This window comes from Heliangelus exortis, chromosome 27, assembly GCF_036169615.1.
Source record: "Heliangelus exortis chromosome 27, bHelExo1.hap1, whole genome shotgun sequence".
Classification (NCBI taxonomy): Eukaryota; Metazoa; Chordata; class Aves; order Apodiformes; family Trochilidae; genus Heliangelus; species Heliangelus exortis.
The window spans coordinates 3,188,694-3,213,728 of NC_092448.1; the positions used below are offsets into that span (position 1 = coordinate 3,188,694).

Below are 25,035 nucleotides of genomic sequence, written 5' to 3' on the forward strand. Positions count from 1 at the left end.
TCTGGAGAAGTGAAGTGAAGAAAACACAATGTGTGGAAAAGGGCTCAGGGGGGAGCTTGGGGGGGGGGGATGGAGGGAGGGGAAGCAGGGGCAGGAGGGGCTGCTGGGGCATCCAGGCAGCAGGGTGGAGGTGGTGGTGGTGGCAGTGGGTCCATCCCAGTGCACCCTGGTGCTGGAGCATCCCGGGGGGCTGCACACCTCTGGCAGGGCCCGGCAGCACCGCGCTGGCGCCATGGAAACGGCAAACCCATGGCAACACACACCTCCACATGGAAACCCCCCGCTCATGGCAACGCGCACGCCGCCGCCAGCACCCGCTGCCACCCGTGCTCCCCAGGGAGGACCCCACCGTGGCACCCCCGTGCACCACAGGGATGGAGGGAGACACCTGGGCAGCCAAAGGTGCCCCAAGCATCACGGTGTGTACCCACCCTCACGCTGGTGCCAGCACCCACCAGGCATCACCCCTTGGGACTGGAGAGGGTGGCCGGCTGTGGCAGTGGGGGTTTGGCTGGGCTGTGACCATAATAGGATTTGGGGACAGCTGGGGTCATGGTAGCTGGGTGGCTTGGCTCTCAGGAGGACACGAAAGGCCTTGAGCTGGGGCATTAAGCAGCCCCAGTCCCACCCCCTACCCCGTGCCCCTCATCCCCTCCACCCTGTCCCCACCACGCTGACACCCAGCAGGTTTCTGCTCCAAAGCATGGGGGGAGCAAAGCCCCCTGCCTGCTGCCTGGAGCGGGCAACCATGACCACCGGTCACGGTGGCCACTGTGGCTGGAGAGAAGGGGCTCAGGGGTCCTGGCAGGGCAGGGGACCTGCTCTGCCCGCTCTGGTTAATATTTAACCATGGCTTCCTGTGACAGCATGTCGCAACCGCAGAGCAGAGCCAGCATTCAATAAATCATCGCGGCGGGCTTGGGCTTGGGCTTGGGGAGGGGGGGGAGAAGCAGGGAGGAGGGGGGGGGGGGGCAGCGCCCAGCCGAGCGAGAGGGGGAGCCGATAAATAATTCATTAAATAAATAAACATGGCGAGAGTGCAGGGAGGAGGCAAGAGTGTAACCAAGAAAGGGCTCAGCGAACGCGGGCATGAAATATTCACCAGCCACACCTACAGGGCCCCGAACGCGCTGAGCTCAGGGCTCCCGACCTGCCGGGAGGAGCCGGGTGCTGGCACAGCTCCAACCGGACACGGCAAGAACATGCTAAGGACACACGGAGCAGGTGGGGCTACGGCAAGCCAGGTCAGGGAGCAGGTAGCCAGCAGTGCTGGCATGTCTGCAAGGAGCCGAGTGGTCACCAGCTCTGCCTGCTTTTCCTGGCAGCTTTTTGCCGTGCACTTTGGGCAGCCCCAAGCTGGCTCTTCGGCCAGCACATCTGGGGCATGTTTGCCACTTGCCGCTTGCCCGTGGGCTCGTGGCCTCCTTGCTCCACGTTGCCCTTTTCCTTCTTTCATCCCCACGTTGGTCTTTAAATTTGAATGAAGGCCTCACGGATGGTCGCGCCGCGTCAGCATCTTGGCGAGCGCCGCGCTGGTGAGGGTACAGGGTGCTGACCCCCCCACGCCCGGGGAGAGGGAGGACCTGGCAGCCCTGGAAGGATCCCATGGGATCTCCTGGGGCTGATGGTAGATCCGGGGTGGGAACGGGGTGGTGGTGACAGTGGTGGCACTGGCCACTGGACCACCTCCCCAGCAAGCCCAGACCAGCCTCATGCTTGAAGAGGGGGGGGCTGGAGGTGAGCACCACTCCACCAATGGACATGGGGGTGATCCGTTAATTAGTACCTCAGAGGCTTGAGTTAATTGATGCGGAGCTTGATCCCAGAGGAGGGTTAATTGCACACACGGCGCTGGCCGCCATCAGCCCGGTCACAGCCACGGCCACGGCTGCCGGCGGTGGTGGCACCGAGTGTGGCTGTCGGAGGGAATCAGCTTCCCCGTGGAGCTGCCGGATGAAGCCGTGCGTGGCTCCTGGGATGGCTCCCGGCCCTGGGGAAGCCGCAGGGCCCTGGGTGCCAGGGTGCCGGATGCGTGGCTCCGGCGCGCTTCCCTGTGCCAAACCCTGGGGGTGCCGGCACCCAGAGGTGATGGCAGCCAGCTCCTCCTGGCTGTGCCACTGATGGGTGATGGAGGTCACCACGCTGTGAGTCACTGGGCAAACAACACCCTCACCTCAGACCATCCTGTGGCACCAGAGGTGCCGGGCCACGGTGTTGGGATCCTAGCTGGTCCCTTGGCTACAGGCTGTGGCTCATGTGCTGGTGGTGGGGGCTACCTGGCTGGGAGGCCTGAGTCAGCAGCTGCACCGGGTGACTCAGCCGGCTCCTCCGCTCCCTCCCGCGTGGCACAGCTCCCTCCCGGCCTCAAGATCACTCCAAGATCATCTGCCACAGCCATCCCGGCCTCGCTGGCCCCGGCTCCCACACGGCAGCGCTGAGGATGTGCCGGTGGGCAAGAACCGTGCCGGGAGGGAGCGGTGGGAGTGGGAAGAGCGAGCACCGGGGGGCTGGCACCCGGCCCTGCTGCGGTGCAGTGGCCACAGCTCCCCAGGGAAGGGACAAGGACACGGAGCTGGGTCTGCAGCCACCAGCTCCAGCGCTCAGCTCTCCACTGGGCTCCTCCCTGCTCTGCTCATCCCGGCTCTGTCACCCCAGTGACCCCTGCATGGTGACCGGCACCATTCTGGGGGGGGGGTTGCAGCCCACTGCCCCCCCAGCACCTGTCAGAATGAGCCGTGCAGCAGCAGCAGTGGAGAAGCAAGCAGAGGGCTAGTGACACGTGTGTCTGGGCCACTGGGAACCATCACTGGCCTGAGCTGAGCCCCCAGCACCACAGGAGCACCCGAGCACCCTGTGGGCACAGGGACACCGCACCCCCCAGCACCCTTAGGGACTTGTGCTGGGGACTTATCCTCACTGGGGTGCTCTGGGGTGTTTGGGCTCCCTGGAGGCAGTGAAGTTGGCAGAGGAGCATCCAGAGGGACCTGGAGCACCTCTGGCCCATGCTGGCAGGTAGGGCCTGGCACCCATGGTGCTGGGTGGCAGCAGCCCTGGAGCCCCTCCAGCCCCTTCAAGGCCCAGTGGCAGATCTCTCCACCCCCTATTACAGGTGCCTCAGTGACATTAATCTGATGGGGGGGTGACAGGGGGCTTCAACACCCTGCTGCCACCACACTTGGATCCCACCACAATCAGCATCTACTGCTGCTGGGACCTGGTCCCCTGGCAGAAGCAGAAGGGGGTGACACGGGAGGGTGGCAGGCTGGGGGTGATAGTGACAGGTCCAACAATCCCAGGTTGTCCCCGTGCTCCTGTCTTGACCCTTCAGGTGACAGTGACAGGGGAACTACATCCCCCGGGAGCCAAACAGGGGTTGGGTGCAGGGGTGGCAGGGGACAGGGGAGCCTTCCTGGGGACATTCACCTGGTGGCAATGCTCTTGGCATTGGGCAGAAGGGAAGATAAGCAGGTAATAAACGGGGGAGGGGAAATGGGGGGAATGGGGGTGGACAGTGGGGGGCTCAGGATGGAGCACGGAGGCGTGGGAGATTTCAGGGCCTGAAATATTCATCAGGTTTTGGGGCGGTGCCCGCCGACACGCCGGCCACAAGCGATGGTGTGGGGCACTTTTAATAATGCATCGCTCCTGAAAGGCTGGAGAGGGGGGGCAGGGACATGGGGGGAGCCACAGCAACCCAGTGGGGACCCTCTGAAAACAGGGGGGGTCCTTGCACCAGCTGCAGCCTCTCCAACGCTGCTGCCAGCCACAGGGCTGGGATGTGGGTGCCTGGAGGGGGGGGACAGAGCAAGTGGTGGTTGTGACACCACCCAGGGGTGCTGGTGGCAATGGGGTGTCCCCGTGCCACCGGCACCCAGCCCAGGGGGTGGCAGAGGACCATGGGCTGGTGCATTGTCCCCACAGCCTGGTAGTGGGTGCCTGATCATCCTGTCAGGGATGGGTGGGGGGGGGGTCTCACCCTGTGGCCCCCATGCCAGGTGTTGCCGAGGTAGCTGGTTCATGCTCCTTTCCTAAATAATTCAGGGCACTGATCCACCTCCTGCTGTGCCTGATTCTGGCCGTGGCTCAGCCACACCGCTCCCCTGCCATCCCCTGTCCCTGTCCCTGTCCCCAGGCTGGGGCTAGCAGGGACCCAGGAGGTTGCCCACAGAGGAGGGACCCCCCTGTGCTGGCCCCCCTTGACCTGAAGCCCCCCAGGAACTCACCTGGGTGCTGGGTGCTCCTCCACCCCCCCAGCATCCTCCCAGCCAGACACATCCCATCCATCCCACCCCTGGCACCCATGCTGACCCCTAGCAGCACCCATGCCAGGGCAGCCCCAGGGTAATGCTGGGGGGGTTTGCACCCACCCATTCCCTTCCTGATCAGCCTCTCAGCTGTGGCTCTGCTCTCCTCATGCTGGTGCCAGCCCTGGAGCCATGGCACAGACCCAGATCCATCTAAATCCAACCAGAGCCAAGAGGACCCAGGCAGGAGCCCTGCCCGCACCCTGCCTGTGTGCCCTGGGGCAGATCCCAGGATGCTGTCTGGGGCTCTCTTGGGCCACCAGCCTCGTTCCAGAGGATTTGGGGACCCTGGGATGGCACCACAGGCCCTCAGTGAGCAACAGGTACATGCAGCACCAGCAGAGCCAGGCAACTAAACCATGCCAGGGAGGCAAAGAGCCCATCCCAGCTCTGGCACAGCAGGATTAGTATCCAGCAGGGTAGGGGCAACCCTGCCAAAATGCTGCCAACATCCCAGCAACCGTGGGGGCAGAGGGATGCAGGCAGGACCGACAGACACCCCAGCACAGCCTGAAGCCACACTGCCTGTGCCCAGAGCCCCGGGTCCCCAACCCCGCAGTGACCGCATCCCTTCCACCCCCTGCTCTGGGGGGATCGGCTCTTGCCTGGGACGTGGCAGCCCTGGCACACACACACCGTGATGGTGCCCGGTACTAGTGCCTGGCTTCAGGTCCCTCTCCAGCCCATCCCCTGGGTGTTTTGGAAGGTGCACATTGCCGGGTGCTGGGGGAGCAGGACCCGGGGTGGGTGCTGAGCTCCATGGTTTGGCCCCAGGGTGCTGGGAGCCCACGGGCAGTGCCCGCTGCATCACCCCTGTTCCCAGCTCGCCTGGGGCTCTGCTCCTCGAGGCTCAGCACACGTGTCCCCTCAGCTCGGCATGTCCCCTCGGCATGGTGAGCCGGTGGCCCCGTTTCCATGGTGACACGGAGCCATTTCCCATCTCCAAGATGCTCTTGGCAGCTCTCGGGTGGGGGCTGCAGCCGCAGCCCTGCGCCCATGGGAGATGGGTAGGAATGGGCCCCACCGTGCCGGGGGGAGGAGGGGGGTGCTCCCCCCTTCCAGTCCTCTTGGGGGGGTTACGCTGGGCCCCAGCTCCCATCCTATGTGTCCTGGGGTTGCCACAGTGCCTGACCCCACGGTGAGGGGTGTCCTGGGGTGGAGGGACCGCAGGCAGCACAACCTCTGGACCACCCAGTGCCAGGAACTTCTTCCCATGGTGCTGGGAGCATCATGAGCCTGTGCCCAAGCTCATCCTGGTGCTGCGGTGCACCCGTGGTCCCCATCCTTGCCACGAGCTGGGCAGAGTTTAGGCAGAGTCTGGCTATGGTTCCACCACCTCCCGCCATGCTGCCACAGCCCATTGCCTCTTTATCCCCCTCGTCATCCCCGCGCCACCTCTTACCATTTCCCACCATTTTCTCTTCCCGGCGATACATTTTTTTTCCTTTCCGACTCCCAAGCTTTTAACTCCCACCCGCCCCGCGGAGCGCAGACCCCTCCCCAGCTGAGGCCACCCGAGCACCCCCCACACCCATCATCCCAAAGGGGACTCGGGGGGGGTCTGGGCTGGCAGCGGGGAGCTGGAGGAGGGGGTTGCTCGGCAGCTGGGTAGGGGGGAGATTGCGAGACAGAAGGGACGGGCTAATGGAGCCGATTCCTTTAATAGATTGAATTTCTGCCGCGGCTGGCTGCGGGGCACGGAGCCATCAATTCGATTCAGGGGATGGGGAATCTGATTTGGAGCGGCCGCGCCATCAATTAGCTGTTATTGATGGCATTGCTCATTGGGAGGCGATGGGATTGGAAGGCGGCAGCCGCTCCCGCATACCAAGCAACCCCCGGCTCAAGGACAGGGCCCCGCTGCTCCCGGAGACGGCACCCACCCCCCAGCCCCCTGAAAGGGACCCCTCGGCCTCACCTGGGGGGTGGGGGTGAGGGGCCGGGGCGGCGAGGGGGCTGCAGCCCTCCAAAGGTCTCTACACGGGGGTCCCGCAGGATGCGGCCCCCTGGGATTCCCACACTTGGCACCATCACCCCTGACAACCCCACACGGGGGGTCTTTTGGAGGAGGCCCCCACGCAGCCTCCCCCACATGGGGGTCCCCTGGGACATGGTTGCTCCCAACGTCCTCATGAGGGTCCTTTGGGTACGGTGCCCCCTCCCCGATGGTGTCACCGCCACCTGGGGGGCTCCCACAAAGCACCCGGTATCACCGCACGGGTAGGGAGGGGTCTCCCAGTGGGTGCCCCCCACGTCCCGGGCACCATGGTGGGTCCTGCAGTGGGGCAAGGTGGCATTGCCCACCGTGGGGTTGGGATGCTCCTGCGAGGATGGGGTGTGGGCTGCGGTGGGGGAAGGGCAGGCAGCGGCTCGGGGGGGAGGGGAGTGGCGCGGTCGATGCTTTTGCTCTGCCTCCTGCCAAGCAGTTTCTCCGAGAAGCCATAAAACCTGTCTGACGTGCCCAGCACCACTGCGGCAACGCCTGCGCGGGGAGGGGGCTGGGGGGGCCCGGCCACTGGGGGGCCCCGGAGGGAGCCGAGCCCCAGCTGGGACCCTCGAGGAGGGCAGAGGAGCGGGGGGGCTGCACCCACGAGGTGGGGGGACAGGAGGTGCTGCCGGAGCCTCGAGCGACTGGGGAGCTGTCACCCAGCTGTGTCACAAGATTGTCCCCTGCAGCCACCTGGGTGTGGAGGGGGGAGATGGGGAGACCCCAAATGTGCACATCCCACCCCGCTTCACATCGTATCTGTGTGCAGCAGACAGACAGAGACAGACAGACAGAGGAGCACAGCCCCACGGGCAGACCAAGGGCAGCAGAGGGACCTGGGTGCCCGTCTGGGGACTCTGGGTGAGGGACCCCCCACCCCAGCACCCCCTCGCCCCTTGGCGCCTGTGGCCGGCTCTGGGTCTCACTGCCAGGTGCTAATTGAAGGCAGCTCGGCTGTAATTAAAGCTCTCCCTGTGACATGAGCCAACGTCTCAATATCAAATCACTGCAATTAAACCCCCGGTGGCCTTACAGCTTCTGGGGAGAAGTGCAGGGACCCCCCCCCCACGGGGAGCAGCTGCCCACCCCCCCCACAGACACCACCCCACACCCCAGCATCACCCCTGTGGGGACAGAGACTCAGGGTGGGTGGGTGCAGGCAGGAAGGGCCCAGGGGCAGCGCGAGGGGATAGAGGGGTGGGGGCTGCACAGTGATCTTGCAAACACTGTATTGCTTGGCTCAGTCACTACCAGGGATTAAAACCAAACGGCAGGGCCGGTGACGGCACACGGAGAAGGTGAGGGCACATGGAGGAGAGCGTCTTCCCAGAAGACAGATCGGTGTGTCCTCGCCGGAGGACAAGGCAGCGGAGGGGCCCTGCTCCAGGGCCTGGGTGTCCCCCGGGGTCCCCTGGGGCAGGGAGTCCATCATGGAGGAAGGCACGAGATGAGGTGACGGTCCCGGGACAGAGAGGGTGCCCGCTGAGCTACGGGGAGCCCAGCCCCAGGGCCAGTGTGCGGTGACGCCGGTTGGGGAGCCAGGTCCCTGGGAAGGAGAGAACCCACTTAGGGGCTACAAGGGGGAAAACAGCCCCCCCGGGGGCACCCACCGCCCCAGAGCCCCCTCACCTTCCAGCCCCAAGCTCTCGGCCCCAGCTTGGCTATGTGGCGGTCCGGTGGGTGAGTTCTGACCTGGGGCTGCCCCATGGGAGGGGGTGGCAGTGGAGGAAGTGTGGGAGCAGGTGGGGAGGCAGCGGAGCCTGTTCCCCCCACCCCGGGCGGTGCCGAGGGTCAGATCCAGAGCAGGGTGAGGAGCACAAGCACCAGGCACGGGGCACGGGGCTGCAGAGGGGCTGTGATGCCTCGGGCAGGCACCGCGTCTGCCAGGGCAGAAGGAGGGAATCAGGGTGAGCTGACCCCCAGCCCCCTGCCAGATCCTGGCCCCCCCGCCCATCCCACACTCACCCTCTGGCCCCCCACGCCCATGGGGCTGCGAGTTGGGAACCTCTGTCACCGGCTCTGGCGCTGAAAGAAACACCAACGGTGTCAGGGACTTGCTCCCTGGGGGACACGGTGTCCCCCCGAGGCCCCAGTGCAAACCAGTACTCCCTTAGCAGGGACCCAGCAGGGGAGGGAGAGCCCCAGACTTTTGGGGTGCAGTCACCCCCCGCAGCCGGACTCACTGGTGCCTCTGCAGCAGACAGAGACTCGCAGCTTCAGGCAGCGCCCGGTGCTCTCGGGGGTGGGGACAGCTGGGCAGAGGGGACACATCAGCGGCGCCCCCCCGGGATCGCGACCGGACCCTCGGGATCGCGACCGGACCCCGCGACGGCGGGACCAGGGCCGGGCCTGGGATGCCCCCTGCTGGCGGGAGGGGTGGCGGCACCCCCCGCACCCCCACCCGGACACACCCACCCCGACCGCCCCGCATCCCCCACCTCGGCACCCCGAAGGCATCCAGATGCCCTCGTGCACGCCCCAGGGCACCCCCACACCCTGACCCCAGGCACTCCTACCCCCCCCCAACCTCTAGTCTGAGGCATACAGAGCCCCCGGGGCACCCCCTCTCTGGGACACCCCAACAACACCCACCAGGCACCAAAAACTTCGAGCCCCCACCCCGCGGCACCCCGATTCCCCCATGCACCCCTACTCTGATTACATCCTCACCTCCAGGGGCATCCTGATCTCCCTGTTCACCCCAATCCCCTCTGCCCCCCCAACCCCAACTGCACCCAGACCCCTGGTGCATCCCCAAACCCCTCTGCCCCCCCAATCCCAGCTGCACCAAACCCCCAGTGCCCCCACCCCTCCCCCTGCTCCCCCAACCCCCCGCTGCACCCCGATCCCCTCTGCCCCCCACAATCCCTGTTGTACCCAAACCGCTGTTGCACACCAATCCCCCTCCGCCCCCCCAAATCCCGGTTGCACCCAGACCCCCAGTGCCCCCCACCCCTCCCGCTGCCCCCCCAGACACTCACAGATGTAGTAGTAGGTCTCCCCGGGCTGGAACTCGAAGCCCAGCGAGAAGGGGGTGAAGCGCTGGATCTTCTCGGAGAATCGGACGGGCCCAAAGGGTGCCCAGGGCCGGTTGCACTCCCAGCGCTTGAAGGCACCGGGGGTCTCGTAGCAGCCGCGGTACCCCTCCCGGTCCACCATGAAGAGCGTGAAGGTCTCTGCCCGCCCGGCGGGCACAGCCCCCTCGTAGTGTGGGCAGTAGATGTCCAGGTAGTCATTGATGGCCACCTCGATGGAGTAATCGTCCCGCAGGAACCTGCCGGGCAGGGCGAGCCGGGGAGTGGATGACGGGGGTCCCACCGTCCCCCCGCCCCGGCAGAGCGGGTGGCCCCGCGTTGGCCAAAACGGCCGCCGGACACCCGGCTGTGCCACACAACCGGGCGTCAGCTCGGATTAGCCGCAGGCCACTGGAGCTGAATGTGCCGGAGAGCCGCGGGCAGGGGGAGCACAAAGCCCCCCGGCTCCGGCACCCGCCTCACCGCCCCCAGAGCTGATCAGCACTGACACCCCGGCAGGGGTCTGCACGGCTGCTGGGGCAGGGGGCAGGGGGCTCTGCCAGCCGGGCAGGCAGGGGAGGGGGCCCAGCCAGGCCAGGGGGGAACAGCCACCTCTGCAGGCACCGACACAAACACGTGCACACGCACACGAATGTGCACACACCCTCTGTGTGCACACAAACACACACATACGTGTGCACACGCCCTCTGTGTGCACACATAAACGTGTGCGCACATCCTCTGTGCATGCACACACACTCTGTGTGCATACACACTCGTGTGCACACATGTATGTGCACGCACTCTCATTGTGCGCACACAGCATACACACAGGTGTGCACAATCATATGTGTGCACACACTTGCCCCTGCACACCCGGTGAACCAGAGTCCCTCAGGCCCCTCCCGACCGCATCCCCCCCCTGGCAGCGCCGCGGAGGGGAAGGGGTTGCCAAGCTGGCACAGGGACCCCGACCCAGAGGGGGGGGGGTGGCGGGGGACCCCGGCCATCTCCAGCCCCCGCCTCTGCCCCGGTGCCCTGCCCACCCCAGGCCCGGTTCCCGGTGCCTCCATCGCGGAACCCGGCGCTCCCCATCTGGGCTGGGGATCCCGGTGGAGGGACCCCAGGGCTCAGAGACGAACGACGAGGCCGGGCAGGGCCGGGGGCTGCGGGACCGGGCGGTGGGATCAAACCCCCATTCCCGGCGCATTCCCGGGCGGTGGGTTCCACCTCGGCAGCCCCGAGCTGGAAAATGCCTAAAATGGAGGAGGCCGGTGGGGGGATGGGGCCGGCCACCGGCCCAGCGGTGGGGGCAGAGCCCGGGGGGCAGCACCTCCGGCCGGGCAGGGGCTGTGCCCGACAGCCCCCACCAGCGGGGACATCACCATGGGGACACGAGGGCCTGGCAGTGCCACCCACGAGCTTGATGCCCCCCAGGGTGACCCCAGGTTTGGTGCCCACGGGCTGCAGGCAGCTCGGGGTTGCCCCACGAGCCCCAAGTCCAGCAGGACAGGGGGCAGGTTGGTGCCACCAGGGATTTGGCACCACCACGGGGTTGATGCCACCAGGGACCCCCAGTGCCAGCGGGCTACCCACCAGCTCGGTGCCACCAGGGACACACCCCCACCAGGCTGCCCACCAGCTCCGTGCCACCTGTGGCACGGTGCCACCAGCTCGGTGCCACCAGGGACAGACAGAGTGCCACTGGGCTGCCCACCGGCTCGGTGCCACCCGGAGCTCAGTGTCACCTGGGGGTACTCACCTGCCTCACACCCCCCGGGGCTCGGTGTCACCGGCAGTGCCTGGTGCCTCGGTGCCACAGGGGATGCCTGATGGCTCCGTAGTGCCTGGGGCTCGGTGCCTCCCGGGATGCCCGGGGCTCAGCACCACGGGGGGAATCGTTACCTTGGTGTCGCCTGGGGATGCCCGGTGGCACGGTACCACCCGGGGCTCGGTGCCTCTGGGGGTGGCTTTGGTACCAGCCGGAGGGGCTCACCGGCTTGGTACCGCTATGGGGCTCAGCATCACTAGGGGTACTCACCGGCCCGGTAACGGCGGGGAGGGGCGGGGGGTGTGCCCGGTGGCTCGGTACGCCCCAGGGGTACTCACCACTACCCTGCAGCTCGGTACCACCGGGAGTGCCCGGTGGCTCGATACTGCTCGGGGCTCAGCACCACCGGGGTCCTCACCGGCTCGGTGCCGCCGCAGACGGCCGGTGTTGTCTCGGTACCACCGGGGGATGCCCGGTGACTCGGTACCACCTGGTGGCTCGGTACTGCGCGGGGTTCGCACCACCGGGGGTACTCACCGGCTCGGTATGCCCCGGGAGCGCCCGGTGGCACCAGGGCTGCCCGGTGGCTCGGTGCCCGCCGGCTCCGCCCCGCCCAGACCCTCCCGGCGGCGGGGCCCGGGGCTCGGCGGGCCCGGGACGCACAAAGGCGGCGGGGCGGGCGGCGGTACCTGGGGTTGCTGCCGTTCCAGTGGACGCCGTGGCGGAGGCCGCGCACCGGCTGCGGAGCCCAGAGCAGCGGCGCCCAGAGCAGGAGCCCGAGCAGCGGCGCGGGCCGCATCGCTCCGCCGGGGCGGCGGGACCGGGCCGGGGGCGGCGGCGGGGGCGGGGGCGGCCGGGGTGGCTCGGCGGGGCTCGGCACGGCCCGGCCCCCGCCAACTTCGGGCCAATCCGCGCCGCGCCGCGCCCGGCAACTTCCCCGAGTGCCATTAACCCTTGCGGGGCAGGACCGGCACCGGGACCGATACCGGCACCGGCAACTTCCCCGAGTACCATTAACGCTTGGGGGGGCGAGACCGGCTCCGACACCGGCACCGGCAACTTTCCCGAGTGCCATTAACGCTTGGGGGGGCGGGATCGTCACCGGGACCGGCAGCCCTACACCGACCGGTACCTCCGCCCTCCATCGGCACCGGGACCAGCATCCCACACCGACCAGGTCTTGGACCGGCACCAGCCACCCCGGGCATCGACCGGGAATCCCGCCCCGCCCGGTACCTCCGCGGTACCGGCAGCCCCGCCCCAATCCGGCATCCCCGGTACCCGCCCAGTACTCCCGCCCCGTGGTCGGCACCGAAAGGGGCTGCTCCCCGGCCGGGCAGCACCGGCACCGGGCAGGCGCGACGGGACCGAGGGGTTGGGCGGTGCCGGTCCTCGCACACACGTGTGTCCCTTGCACATACGTGTGTCCCTTGCACACACGTGTCCCTGCCCACGGGGCAGCTCGTGCACACGTGTCTCCCTGTACGTGGGCTGACTTGTACGCACACACGTGTGTGCCCGCACACTCACACACACACACGCACACGCGTGACCCCGCACACACGTGTGTCCCCCCCACACCCACACGTGACCCTGCACACGCGTGTGGCCCCTCACGTGCCCGAGCCCACGTGCCCTTCGGGGCGCTGCCCGCGATCTCCGCCAGAGGGCGCTGACGACCACAACCACTTCCGGCAGGGGAGGGGCGGAACTTCCGGCGGGCGCGGGTGCTGCTGGGAGTTGTAGTTCGGAAGCGCCGCCGGCCCCCCCTTTCCCCCTTCCCCGTTCCCCCCCGGGTCACCGGAGGCAGCGCGGAGGCAGCTCACAGCCCCTTTATTGCCGTCGGCGGGGGATAAGAGGGCGGCGAGGCCCGGGACGAGGCCTTCCCCGTGGCTCCAGCGCTGCGGCAGTCCCGGCCCAGGGCTCAGGCCTCCGGCGGGGCACCCATGGGTGGTGGGGGGGCCGGCCTGGGGGAGAACGGGGGTGGTGATGGGGTCTGGGTCAGGATGCAGAATCATGGCGCTGTACTCGTAAACCCCCTCTCCTGGCCTCCTGCAGCCCCTCACTCTCTGCACTGACCCCTAACAGCCCTGCTGTGACACCCCCCTCTTTGCACCCCATTGTGACCCCCCCAATCTGCCATAAACCATCACCCCCCCTGTTAAAAATGACCAAGCCTCGATATTCTGTCTCTGCTCCCCTCACACGCACCCAGCGCTGTTTTGCTTATTGCAATTTTATTCATTAAATGAAACGATTAACAGAGTAATGAGCCTCGGTCATTTATAACACCCCCCCCCCCATTAGCATCGAGCCCCCTGCCCCAGCTTGGCACCCACAGCCCCCCAGCTCTGTCCCCACCCCCCTCTTTGCCTGCACCCCACTCTTTTCCCCCTGCTACCCCTAAACATCCCACCACGACCCCCTGCAGCCCCTCACTCACCCCAAACACTCACCTGGAGGGGATCACGGTGACATAAGGGTGACCACGGGGGGTCTCGCTGCGGGGGAGCGAAGGTCCCGGGGGGTCCAAGGGCAGCGGCCTCTGAGGTGGGGGGGGCTTGGCCAGACCTGGGGGCTGCAGGGGAAGGGGGGGGGGGGTGTCAAAACTCCGGCACGGGCGAACCCCCCTGTCCTGCCCCACACGCCGGTGCTGCTGCCGTTACCTGAGAGCCCGGGGGGTCCGCGGGCAGCGGGCGTGTGGGGGGGGGTGGCCTGTCCGAAGGGGGGGCCTAGGCAGAGAGAGCGGGGACAGTGAGAGAGCTGGGGGACAGCAGGACAGCTCGGGGACCGGCAGCTTGAGGGGGTGAAGGGGAGGGTTTTTTGGGGGGGCCCCAGCCGGTGGTGCTGGTGCGCAGTCAGGCACGCGAGGGGGGGGGGGGGGGCCGGTGGTCCGAGGGGGTGCAGCCCGGGACCCCCACCCCAGCCCAGGCGTTACCTTGGGTGGAGGGTCCGGCGGGAGAGGCCGGGAGGGCGGATCGGGCCGGGCCAAGCCGAGGGCAGCCGGCTGCGGAGAGAGGGAGAGGGGCAGGCGCCATGCAGCCCCCGCAGAGGGCAAGCCGTGCAGCATGCAGAGACCCCCCTCCCACCGCCAAGCTGAGACCCCCCCCACCCCGAGCAGCTCGGGTGGGCGCTGCGGCCCCGAGCTAGGCACCGATTCCTCAGCAGCGCAGCTGAGTGCCAAGTGTGAGCCGGGGCTGTGCCAGGCTGCTCCTGTCCCGGCGTGGCACCGAGCGGAACCACACGGCCCCAGCAGGGATGCTCAGCACCCGCAGAGGGAGGCTCGGAGCTGGTACCCAGGGATGCCAGACTAAACCCTGGTACCACGGCAACCGGAGCCTGTCACCACGGCGACAGCATCCCCTTCACCAGCGTCCCCCTCCCCAGCACCACCTCCATCCCCAGCCCCCCCCTGCTCTCACCTTGTTGCTCCCCATGACCTGCAGCTCCGTGGCCCGACGCCACTGCGGGGGTCGTGGGCGTGCGGGGGGGTCCTGGCTGCCCACCCGAGGCTCCGGCTGTGAGATCCTGCAGGGGAGAGAGGCGGGATGAGGCCCAGCTTCCTCCGGTTCGGTCGGGGGAATCCCACACGGCGACTCGAGCCACACCAACACCAGCAGAAGCCCAGAAGTGAAACGAACCCCTCGGCACCGGAGGATTCGACACCGCACACCCCGGGGCTGCCCCACACCCCGCGGGCACTGCCAGGGGAAGAGCACAGCACCGGAGGCCTTGCGAAGCAGGATGGCTCAGGGACAGCCCCACACCCAGGCTCCAGCAGTGACGTTACCCGCTCCATCCGGCTGCAGCTTCTGGACCCAGGAATCGCACCCGGGTCTCAGCGCTGTGGGGAAAAGAGTGGGGGGGGGGGCTCAGCCCAGGGCTGGGGGGGCGTTATGGGGGCAGGCAGTGAGGAGCAGGAACCACGGTGACACGGGGAGAGGAACCACGGTGACACGGAGGCAGGAACCGGGGTGATGGGGGGAGAGGAACCGCGGTGATGGGGGAAGAACCCACGGTGGCGTGGGGTGACGAGACATGCGTGGGGCTGCTACCTGTGCCTGGGCGGGATGCACAAACACACAAACACACACACACTGATTGTCACCTGCTTGGGGACACACACACACACGCACGCCGCTCGTGGGACACGCGTGCAAACGAACATGCAGCCCCCTCCATCCCGCCACACGCGTGTGCGTGCCCGTGGGCAGGCAGGCAGCTCTGGCACCCACTGTGGCACACGCAGAGGGGTGTGACCCCTCCCCAAGGAGCCCCCCACCCTGATTACCTGTACCGGCAGGATGTCCCCTTGCCGAGCTGGCAGAGGTGCTTCTGCAGGCCGGCACGGCGGGTGCAGCAGAGCCCCAGGGCCAGCGCCAGCCCCAGCAGCGTGCTCAGTGCCAGGGCGGTGGGCAGGGTGCTCCCCCCTGCGGAGAGCAGCGTGTCAGCCCCCCCGCTGCCCCTCACACTGGCCCCGGTCACACAAAGCCCCATTCTTGGCACAGCAGCAGCCGCCCACCCCCTGTGCTCACCTTGCTCGGTGGCAGCGGGGCCGCTGTCCTGGCTGCCCCCCACCCCAGGGCTCTGGCAGGTCGGGGGGGCCCATCCCCGCTGGCAGTGGCAGTGCCCGTGGTTGTTGCAGACCTGAGCGGGTGACACCGCGGCTCAGCCCCCGGTGGGTCCCCAGGCACCCGCTCCCCCAGCGCCGCACTCACCCCGTGCCCGTGGCACTTGCTCCGGCACTCCCGGTCCCCCAGCGCGGAGACGTCCTGGCAGCGGTGCTGGAGGCAGACCTGCCAGGGGACAGGGGCTCAGCACCAGCTCACCCCTGGCCCCTCTCCCAGTGCCCTCTCCTCACCTTCCCGGGGCCACAGGCGGTGCCAGGCAGCACCATAGCGGCATCGCTGACGTCCTCGTCCCCAGGCAGGAGGGTCCCCTGGCAGGACCCTTCTGGCCTGTCCCCAGCGCCACGCTGGCACTGCAGCATCCCGCAGCCAGCATCCCTGCGGGGACACAGGGGTCAGGAGCCGGGTTGGGGGACACAGAGCAGGGGGGTTATGGCTTTGGGGACACGGCGAGGGGGACATGACACTCACTGCTGGGCACAGGCAACGTAGGAGCCATTGGGGAGCTGCCCGCAGTGCCCGCGTTCGTCCCCGTTGGCGTTCAGGGCAGCCATGCAGGAGCTGTTGACAGGGCCGGCGCCTGCGGGGGGGCACAGCGACCCTCAGCACCCCCAACTCAGCCCTCGACCTCCCCCTGCCCATCCCCGCCGTACCTGGCCCCAGCAGCTGCTGGCACTGTCCCTCGTAAGTGGCGCAGGCCCCGCCGTAGCAGAGCGCCCGCCCGCCGGCGCAGGGCTGCCCGTCCTGCAGGAAGGTGTCGGGTGGGCAGTGGGGTGAGACCCCATCGCAGAACTCGGGCAGGTCACACTCACCCAGGGGCTCCCGGCAGGGGTGTCCAGCAGGGCGCAGCTGCGGGGAGCGTGTGGGGACAGAGTCAGGAGAGCAGGGACCCCCTCAGCAACGCTCCCTGGGAAGCGGCCGCAGCACCGGCGCTGCCGGCTGCCCGTCCCCACGAACCTGGCAGTCCTGGCAGCAGGCAGCCCCGGTGGCACAGGCAGCCCCAGGAACCAGCTGGCAGGTGCTGCTGTTACAGCAGGGATCGGTGCACTCCTGAGGGCAGGGGGGCTGCGGTGAGCAGGTGGCACCTGCATCCCCCCCCGTGCCAGCCCCACGGCAGGGCTGGGATATCCCATGGGATATCCAGGGCAGAGCCATATCCCACGGCCCCTCTCCTCTGGGGAGGGGATCCAGGGGTGATCCCAGCCCACCCGCAGCCCCCCGTACCAGGCTGAGGCCGCAGTCACAGCTCTCATATTGCTCCAGGAAGCGATTCCCACAGCTTGGACTCCCCTCCAGGCCCCGAGGCTCAGGGATGTTGGAGAGGCACCAGCCCCGGCCCTGCTGCAGGCTCTGCTCCAGGTCCTGCTGGCTGCAGTTGCTGAAGCTCAAGCCGGGTGTCAGCCTGCGGAGCCAAAGAGGGGTTGGTGAGGTGGGGAGGGGTCTGGGTACCAGCCCCCCCCAAGTCCTGCCTGCTGCCCTCACCCCGTGGGTGATGCCATGATGCAGCCACGGTCCTGCTGGAGGTCGCTGCAGTGGCAGAAGCGCCCGGTGCCATCGTGCCGCATGCCCAGGTTGTGCCCCAGCTGATGGGCCACGGTGGAGGCCATGACAATGGTGCTGATCGAGTGGTCCTGGGGGACAGGGAGGGTTCAGGGTGGGCAGGTGGCAGGGGGATGGGGGGGGGACACGGGGGGTACTGACCATGCTGACCCCCCCGGAGCGTGCCGGGGAACACATGGAGCCTTGAGCTGACATCCCCACCGAGACATCGTCAAAGTGGGTGCCCCTGGGGAGAGAGCAGGGGGGGTTGGGGGTGGCTGCCAGTGGCACACGTTGTCCCCTGCCCCCTGTCCCCCACTCACGTGAGGAGCTGAGCATTGTCGTGGGGCAGGCGGGGCAGCAGGTCCTGCTGGCGCCAGCGCAGGAACCGCTCCAGGACAGCCTTGGCAGAGCCACCCACGGCAAACCTGTCACCCTCGCTCCAGACCTCTACTGCCAGCAGGGCCACCCGCACCCCCAGCGGCTGGAAGAACTGGGGGGCACACAGAGGGGGTGGTCAGAGAACCCCGGCACAGCTGAGCCAAGCACAGGGACGGGACAGACGCCTGCTGGGACTCACCACGTCCACCTGGTTGGCGATTTCGAGGGTCCGGGTGCGGACACGGTCCAGGTTGGGGTAATTCTGGAACTGGGGGTGCAGGGAGGGGTGTCAGGGAGGGTTAGTGGAGGGAGCAGGGCAGCCCCTGCACTGGGGACACCCGCCCAACACTCACTGCAGCGTGGTCCACGACCATCACCAGCTCCACGAACCGCGGCTCCTCCGCTGCCCGCTTGCCCTGGGGAGGGAGGGGTCAGGGCAGGGGGGACCCTCTTGGGTCAAGGCCTGGCAAGAGACCGTGTCTAGAGGGGCAAAACCTGCAGGTGACCTACCCTCTGTGGCCTTTGGGGCTTTGTCTCATCTGCTGCTCGGGGTGGGTCCAGGGGGTCCTGCCTGCAGGCCCGCGGTGCCAGCCGGACCCCCCAGAGCTGGTGCAGGATGTGGTGCCCCAGGGGGCTGCTGGTGTCTGGCTCCAGCCTGTAGCTCCTGGACTCTGACAGCCAGAGTTGGCCGCTGGGGAAGGGGAGCAGAGGCATCAGCAAGATGCTGGGAGCTGGACTGGGGGACCACTGGGTCTGGGGGCTCACCTGAGTCCAGCACAGGCACAGAGACTGGCCCAGGAGCCAGGGAAGCTCTGCACTGTCCCCTGGTAGCAGCAATGCTCCTGCAGCAGAGAGGGAGACTCAAGAGCCAGCCTGGTATTGGCCCCCACCCCCCTTCCCAGGGTGCAGGAACAGCTTTTGGGGACACAACATGCCAGGACCCTACCTGCTGGCTGGCCTCTTGGGTCACCCGTGTGCCATTGGGCAGGTAATAGAGCAGTGTCCCGGTGCCCTGCACCAGCTCCCTGCCAGAGGCACGTGTCACCCCACAGCAGGGACCCCCAGCTAACCCCACACTGTCACCCCACAGCAGGGACCCCCAGCTAACCCCCCACTGTCACCCCACAGCAGGGACCCCCAGCTAACCCCCCACTGTCACCCCACAGCAGGGACCCCCAGCTAACCCCCCTCTGTCACCCTGCAGCAGGGACCCCCAGCTAAACCCCCACTGTCACCCCACAGCAGGGACCCCCAGCTAACCCCCCACTGTCACCCCACAGCAGGGACCCCAGCTAACCCCCCACTGTCACCTTGCAGCAGGGACCCCAACTCATCCCTCCCTGATAAAACCAGGAACCCTGCTGCCCCCACCCTGCAGTGGGTGCAGCTCAGATGAAGCCAGGATCCCTGGGACCCCTGCCCCATGATGGAGAAGGGGAACAAGGACCACCCCTTCCATGTGCACCACAGCTGGAGAGAAGGACCCCCATCCCCCCAACCCCTTTGTGCACCATGGATAGAGACAGGGCCCACGGGACCCCCATCCCCCCAACCCCTTTGTGCACCATGGATAGAGACAGGGCCCATGGGACCCCCACCCTGCTTGCACGGTTCATGGCTACCCCCACCCCTGCTCACCCCAGTCAGCCACTAACTCACCAGTTTTGCTCCAGCTCCACCACCAGTCGTGTCCCCTCCACCTCCAGCAGGACCCACAGCCGGGTGGGGAACCCCCCCTGCCACAGGCACCAGTTACAGGAGGAACCCCCCCTGCCACAGGGGTCCCGACCCTGAACGCCCCCCTCCCATCCCCGCACACCCTCTGCAAAGCCGTGACCCCCAGAGGGGTGCCGGGGGTGGCAAGGGACCTGTCTGGCCCTGGCACGTGCCCGGAGGGAGGGTGCGGAAGGGATCCCCTGCCCGCCCCAGCCCCCGCAGGAAACGTCCCTCCCTCCTGGGCTCATTGTACTGGGGACAGGGGGGTCGGACAGAGCCGGGCCCCCCCCCCGTTCGCCACCCCTTGTGCTTCCTGCCTGGAGTAGCGCGGCGGAAACGCCGGAGAGACTCCCAACGTGGGGCGGGCTGGGCCCTTCCGCCATGGCCGGGAGGAGTGTGGGGTGCAGGGTGGGTACCCCCACCCAGACATGGCCTCCAGCTTCAGGAGGGGAAGGAAAAGAGCCCCATCTCCACTGCCCCTGGAGCACCCAGAGGCTCTACGTGCTCAGATCCCTGGGGAAGTGCAGCCAGGGGACTTGGGTGCCCGGTGTCCTGAATGGGGAAGGGGTCAGGCAGCCCCCACCCCACTGTCATGAGCCCCTGTGTGGTGTGAGACCCCCCAGGGGTGCAGGTGGGGGGTTACCTGCGTCGCCTCAGCCAGGCTGAGAGTCCTGTTGTCCTGCAGGACCCATGGGGTGATGTACCAGGAGTGTCCCGATGCCACATGGCTCTGCCATGAACTGTCACCTGCACGGGGCCCAGAGCCACTTGTCACTGCTCTGTCACAGCCCTGACCACACCAGCACCCTTGTCACCGTGCAACTCCCAAGGGCCAGGGGGGGGGTCCAGGATGGGGAGCAGGGCTGGGGGCCCCCACACTCACCCCAGCAGCTCCCGGGGTGCCCCAGGGCAAAGCCCCGAGCATCCCCCAGCTGCAGCCCCCGAGAAAGCAGCAGGGGACGGGGGTGCCCGATCCTCCCCCCCGTGCTGGGCTGCCCGGGGTCCCCGGCCAGGCCTTGCGTCAGCCCCGGCCCCGCCGCCCAGTACAACCAGGCCGGGGACTGGGAGGGGCTGGGAGGTCCGGCCCGACTGACTCAAGAGTCCCGCAGCCCCAACCTCATTCCCCCCCCTCAGGCTCTCCCGGGGACCCCTCCGTTCTCCGGGGGCCCGGGAAGTGCTGGAGGGGCGGGGGTCTCCCCTAACTCCCCCTCCTCACGGCTCCACCACCCCGGGGAGCTCCGGTCCCATCACGCAGCCGGACAGACGGGGACTCCGGGGTGACACGGAGCATCCCGGGGGACACGGAGCATCCAGGGAAGAGAAGGTCCCGAGCCCGACCCCCGACCCTCCCTCCACAAGGCCCCCCCCCGGTCCCGCGCGATGTTCCCGGAGGAGGGGACACGGATGCCCACGGGTGGGGGGGAACACGGACCCCCAGTCCCCACTCACCTGCGCCGCTGTCGGTGGTCCCGCTGTCGGTGGCGAGCAGCAGCCCGGTGGCGAACAGTAGCCCGGTGGCCACCATCACCTGCGGCCCCATCGCCCCCCCGCAGCCCCAGCGGGGCCCGGCGGCCCCGGGCAAGCGGTTCCCGAGCTGACCCGCCGCGGCCGCCCCCCGCGCCGCTCTCGCCGCGCATGGCACCGGCACCGGCACCGCGGGCCCGGCCCGGGGAGGAACTTCCTGCCCGGCCCCCCGTGCCGGGACGGCCCCGCCCTCCCCCGGTCCCTCCCGCAGCCCCCCCCTGACCCCCGGCAACAGAGCAGCCGCGCCCCGGGGGTGGTTCCGTCTGTGCGCCGGAGGTGGGACCGCCTGTCCCGAGCCGGGAGGCGGTGCTGGTGCTGCTGCTGCTGCGAGCGGGACCTCCGCCCTCATCCTTCCACCCATCGGAGCCTCCTGACCTCAGATCCCGGTGCAGTGGAGACCCCCGCCCACATCGCCCCCGACACTCGACCTTCTCCACCCATAATCCCCCCGCATTCAGCACCCCACAATCCCCCGCCTTAACCCCCCCTCACCTCCTCCCCCAGGCTCCACGCTTTTCACAAGGGGTCACAACTTTTATTGGGGGGCCCTCAGGCCGCGTACCCCCTCTCCTCCTCGCTGCTGCTCTCGGAGAGGTCACTGTCCCTGGGTCTGCAGACCAGGCACACACCACCGACCTCCCTCCAGCACGGTCCACAGAACCGAGCACCACAGGTTGGAACCGGGATGTCTCGGGGGCCCCACACACCACGCAGTTGTGGCGCTTCCAACGCCGCAGCCACGGCCAGCGCTAGGCAGCACCACTCTCCAGCACCGACACCCCCTGCGGTGGGAAGAGGACTCAGTGGGGCTCCACATCCCATAAAGAGGGGACCAGGCCTGGGATGGGGGGTCCCGACCCCGCTCACCAGTGTTGGGGGCTGCCGTGCCCCGCCGGGCAATGAGCTTCTGCTGCCGCTGGATGAAGCTGCACCTCTGCTGCAGCAGTTTGTTGTAGAGGTAGAGAACCCTCTTCTTCTCCCGCTGAAAGACCGTGAAGGTTGAGCAAGGCCATCAGCCCACCCCAAAAATTGCCCCGGGTGGGGTATCGCAGGGTCCTCGGGGTGACCGGAGCTGCCAAACCCTCCTGAAAAACTGCCCGGTTGGGTCGTGCCGTTGTCCTTGTCTGGTGCCACCGCTTACCTTGGGGAAGTAGTAGGCGGCGATGGCGCGGCGCAGGCGGTACGTGTAGACCTGGGCCAGGCAGAGCAGCACCAGCAAGCTGAGGGGCAGGCAGCTGCCCAGGTACTGCTGCCTGGTCATGCCTCGGGGCTCTGGCAGGCATACTGGGGACAAAGCAGCAGCGCTTGAACCCTGGGTTTCAAGCTGTGGAGCGAATAGGGGGTGTCCCGTCCCCTGGAGGGGAGCTGACCAAAGTTGGATGTCTCCAGAAGGGTGTTAGAGGAGGTGTTGAGGGCCCCAATGGTGCTGCGCAGGAGCTGAGCCATCAGCGAGTTCCCTGTCACGTGCACGGCCAAGTGGTGGCTGCCTCTGCCTGCGTGATGGGGGGATGTGAGGGGGCCGTGAGGGTGTTGTGGGGACACCTGGCTTTGCCGCAAGGGGGACTGGGGGTTGCCCCCTAGTGCAGTGGGGCTGGTGGCTCACTGTGGTAGGAGTACTGGACGAAGGAGTGCTTCTGGATGATGCTGAGCATGGTGAAGAGCGTGTGGTCCAGGCCACAGGCGAGGAGGAGGAGGAGGAGGGGCGGGATGCACTCCAGGAGCTCCACCACCTGTGAGGAGCAGGGTTTGCTACAGGCTCCCCCCCAGCCCTGATCCCCTTAGTCCCCCCAGCCCCTCACCATGTTCTTCATCTCAGCTGACTGCATGGTCAGGCGGCACGGGAAGATGACACCCGAGACCTCTGCCCGGCGCAGGGGCAGCAGCGTCCGCTTGTGCTGGGGCAAGGAGAGTGGAGGGTAGCTCAGCACAGCCCCCGGGACCCCTGCCAGGGATGGGGAGGTGGGGGGATTCATCCTCCACCCCTTCTTCTCCCCCTTCCTCACCTGCTTTCTGCGGCGAGCGTCGATTTGGCGGAAGTAGGTGGTGACGTAGAGGTTGTCAAAGCAGATGTCCTTGCAGTACTTCTTGGTGTAGGAGAAAGCCCTGGCAAGAAGTTGGGGTCCAGGGAGTAAAAGAGCATCTGCAACACCCAGGCCCCCCTGCCTTGTCTTCACGCCCCCTCAGACCTGCTGCCAACCAGGCCCCCACCCCTTAGCCCAGGGGTCCCCCGAGGCTCACGAGAAGAAGACGAGGAGGAAGGTGCAGGAGAGCACCATGCGGAAGATGGTGAAGGCCCGGTCGAGGTGGGCACCTTGATGCCTCAGGTTCTCGGCCACCTCCTCCACCAGCTGCTTCGCTGACACGTTGATGCCCATCAGCATCTCCTGGTGCATCCTCTGCAGCAGAGAGGGGTGATCCTTGGGACCCCAGCTCTGGGGTCAAAAAGAGTGTGGTCCCCAACCCAGCCCTGCCTGGAGGGGACACAGGGACCCACCTGGGAGTGGACTCTGGCAGTGAATTGGTGCCTGAGGTTGCCGACGGAATCATTCACCATGTCGTACATCTTCCCAAAGTTGCCTTCCACAGGGATCCTATCCAAGCACCAGCCCTGTATCACTGTGGGGACAGAGAGGGGACAGTGCCAGCAGAGCCAGGACCCCTGGGCATTGCCCTGGCACAGGCTATGGCTGTGTCCTGAGGGGCAGAGCTGGAACCTCCCTACAGAGGGAGGGCAGGAGAGAGCTGAGGGAGGGCTGTGTCACCCACGCTTGACAATGTGGCAGAGGAACTTGAACGTCATGGGCAGGCACAGGAGGTTGTTGATGATGGGAACATACACGGCATTCATGCAGTCCTCGTGTTTCCTGTTGAACCAGTCCCGGCAGCGCTGCATGCCCAGCTCGATCAGATCTGAGGGGAAGGAGGGGGGGAGAAGGAGCCCTTTGCTGCCCCCCACCCACCCCCTGGGCTGCACTGCCAGGCCAGGGTGGGGTGGCTGTGGCATCCCTGTCCCCTCCCGCCCTGTGCTGCTATCCCCCCCCCGCCCTGCTCACAGGTACAGCGCATTTTGGTTTTCTTCTCAAAACGCTGCTGGGTGCTGGCAGCTTTCTCGAGGTCCGTGTCCTGGGCCAGCTCGTAGCCCGCCTCGCTGGCCACCTCTTCATTCAGCCCCATGAAGGACCGTGAGATGCTCTGCGACTCGGAGTTCAGCTTCTGCCCGCTCCTCTGCCCCGGGGGCAGATGCACACAGGCTCAACCTGGGCACCCTCCTCACCTCCCCCCCCTCCTCCCCAAGCCCCCCGCAGCCCCCTGCCTCACCGCCATGTCCTCCATGGCCCTGCGCAGGGGGGCCGTGGACATGCGCCAGAGCTGGCGGCTGTGGTTGATCTGCAGCTCCGTCACGCAGCCCATCGAGCGCGTCACCTCCCCCAGGTTGTGCCAGACGTTGGCCACGGGCCCTGGAACACCCTGTTCCTCACAGCCCACCGGCTCTCGGGGGACCCCCCCGCCCCCCAGAGGGGGAGATGGGGATGCTTACCGTTGTAGATGGCAGCGAGGACGAAGGAAAGGACGAAGACCCGTCCCTCCTTGCCCAGGAATTTGGGGCCCAGGAGCAGGCTGGCGCAGCGAAAGTGGGGGGAGGTGGCCCAGCCCAAGGCTGTCACCGCTGCAGGGAGCACAGAGCTGTCCCCACGAGCCCACCACGAAGCCCCTCTGTCACCCTTCTGTCACCCTGGTTCCTGGCCCTCACCTGCCACCCCGCAGGAGATCTGCGCCTTGAGCATCTCCGGGATGTTCAGAGGAACAACGAGGAGCTTGCAGAGCCCTGAAACATCCGTCGTTGCCCCCTGAGCCCCCTGGTGCCACTGCACCCCGCTGTGCCTGGCATCAGGACACACTCACCCAGACCGAGAAGGATCCCAACGCTGGTGCCCAGTAAGAGTTTGATCCTGCGGTACTGGTCGGGCGGGCTCCAGAGGAACCGGCTGCACGGGGTGGGCAGCAGCGAGACCATCACCCGCTTCAGGGCTGGGGGCAGGGAGGAGTCAGCTCTGCCTATCCCCTGCCCACGGGCAGCCCCAGTGCCAGGGTGGGGGGACCTCACTTGAGTTGGGTGGTTTCTGCCTCCTGGGTGCCTTTGTCCCAGCCGAGGGCTCATGGTCCGGGGCCT

At 67.4% G+C, this 25,035-nt stretch overlaps 3 protein-coding genes across 3 annotated transcripts; all 3 read right to left on the minus strand.

The window, feature by feature from the left end:
• Positions 1-7,503: 7,503 nt before the first annotated feature.
• On the minus strand, positions 7,504-11,899 carry EFNA4 (ephrin A4). Its single transcript, XM_071726954.1, has 6 exons — positions 11,766-11,899; positions 9,273-9,565; positions 8,475-8,543; positions 8,257-8,316; positions 7,921-8,171; positions 7,504-7,837 (listed from the first exon to the last, which is right to left on the minus strand). Exons 1-5 carry the CDS (start codon positions 11,873-11,875, stop codon positions 8,083-8,085), a joined length of 621 nt encoding a protein of 206 aa, XP_071583055.1. The 5' UTR covers positions 11,876-11,899; the 3' UTR covers positions 7,504-7,837; positions 7,921-8,082.
• Positions 11,900-12,892: 993 nt separating this feature from the next.
• Positions 12,893-21,054, minus strand: ADAM15 (ADAM metallopeptidase domain 15). Its single transcript, XM_071726952.1, has 25 exons — positions 20,790-21,054; positions 19,984-20,087; positions 19,284-19,360; positions 18,571-18,649; positions 18,390-18,466; positions 18,135-18,315; positions 17,978-18,040; positions 17,824-17,892; positions 17,567-17,736; positions 17,406-17,490; positions 17,187-17,335; positions 16,929-17,106; positions 16,662-16,754; positions 16,358-16,553; positions 16,176-16,284; positions 15,938-16,082; positions 15,795-15,872; positions 15,612-15,723; positions 15,368-15,506; positions 14,867-14,920; positions 14,499-14,604; positions 14,015-14,083; positions 13,743-13,808; positions 13,533-13,654; positions 12,893-13,043 (listed from the first exon to the last, which is right to left on the minus strand). Exons 1-25 carry the CDS (start codon positions 20,878-20,880, stop codon positions 13,001-13,003), a joined length of 2,655 nt encoding a protein of 884 aa, XP_071583053.1. The 5' UTR covers positions 20,881-21,054; the 3' UTR covers positions 12,893-13,000.
• A 323-nt stretch (positions 21,055-21,377) lies between these two features.
• Positions 21,378-25,028, minus strand: DCST1 (DC-STAMP domain containing 1). The gene is made up of 16 exons (XM_071727173.1): positions 24,970-25,028; positions 24,768-24,893; positions 24,616-24,690; positions 24,403-24,531; positions 24,183-24,322; positions 23,918-24,089; positions 23,631-23,774; positions 23,359-23,480; positions 23,103-23,260; positions 22,868-22,967; positions 22,664-22,759; positions 22,468-22,594; positions 22,235-22,351; positions 22,006-22,148; positions 21,732-21,846; positions 21,378-21,646 (listed from the first exon to the last, which is right to left on the minus strand). The coding sequence occupies exons 2-16, from the start codon at positions 24,877-24,879 to the stop codon at positions 21,414-21,416; spliced, it is 1,983 nt and encodes a 660-aa protein (XP_071583274.1). The 5' UTR covers positions 24,880-24,893; positions 24,970-25,028; the 3' UTR covers positions 21,378-21,413.
• Between the last annotated feature and the right edge of the window lie 7 nt (positions 25,029-25,035).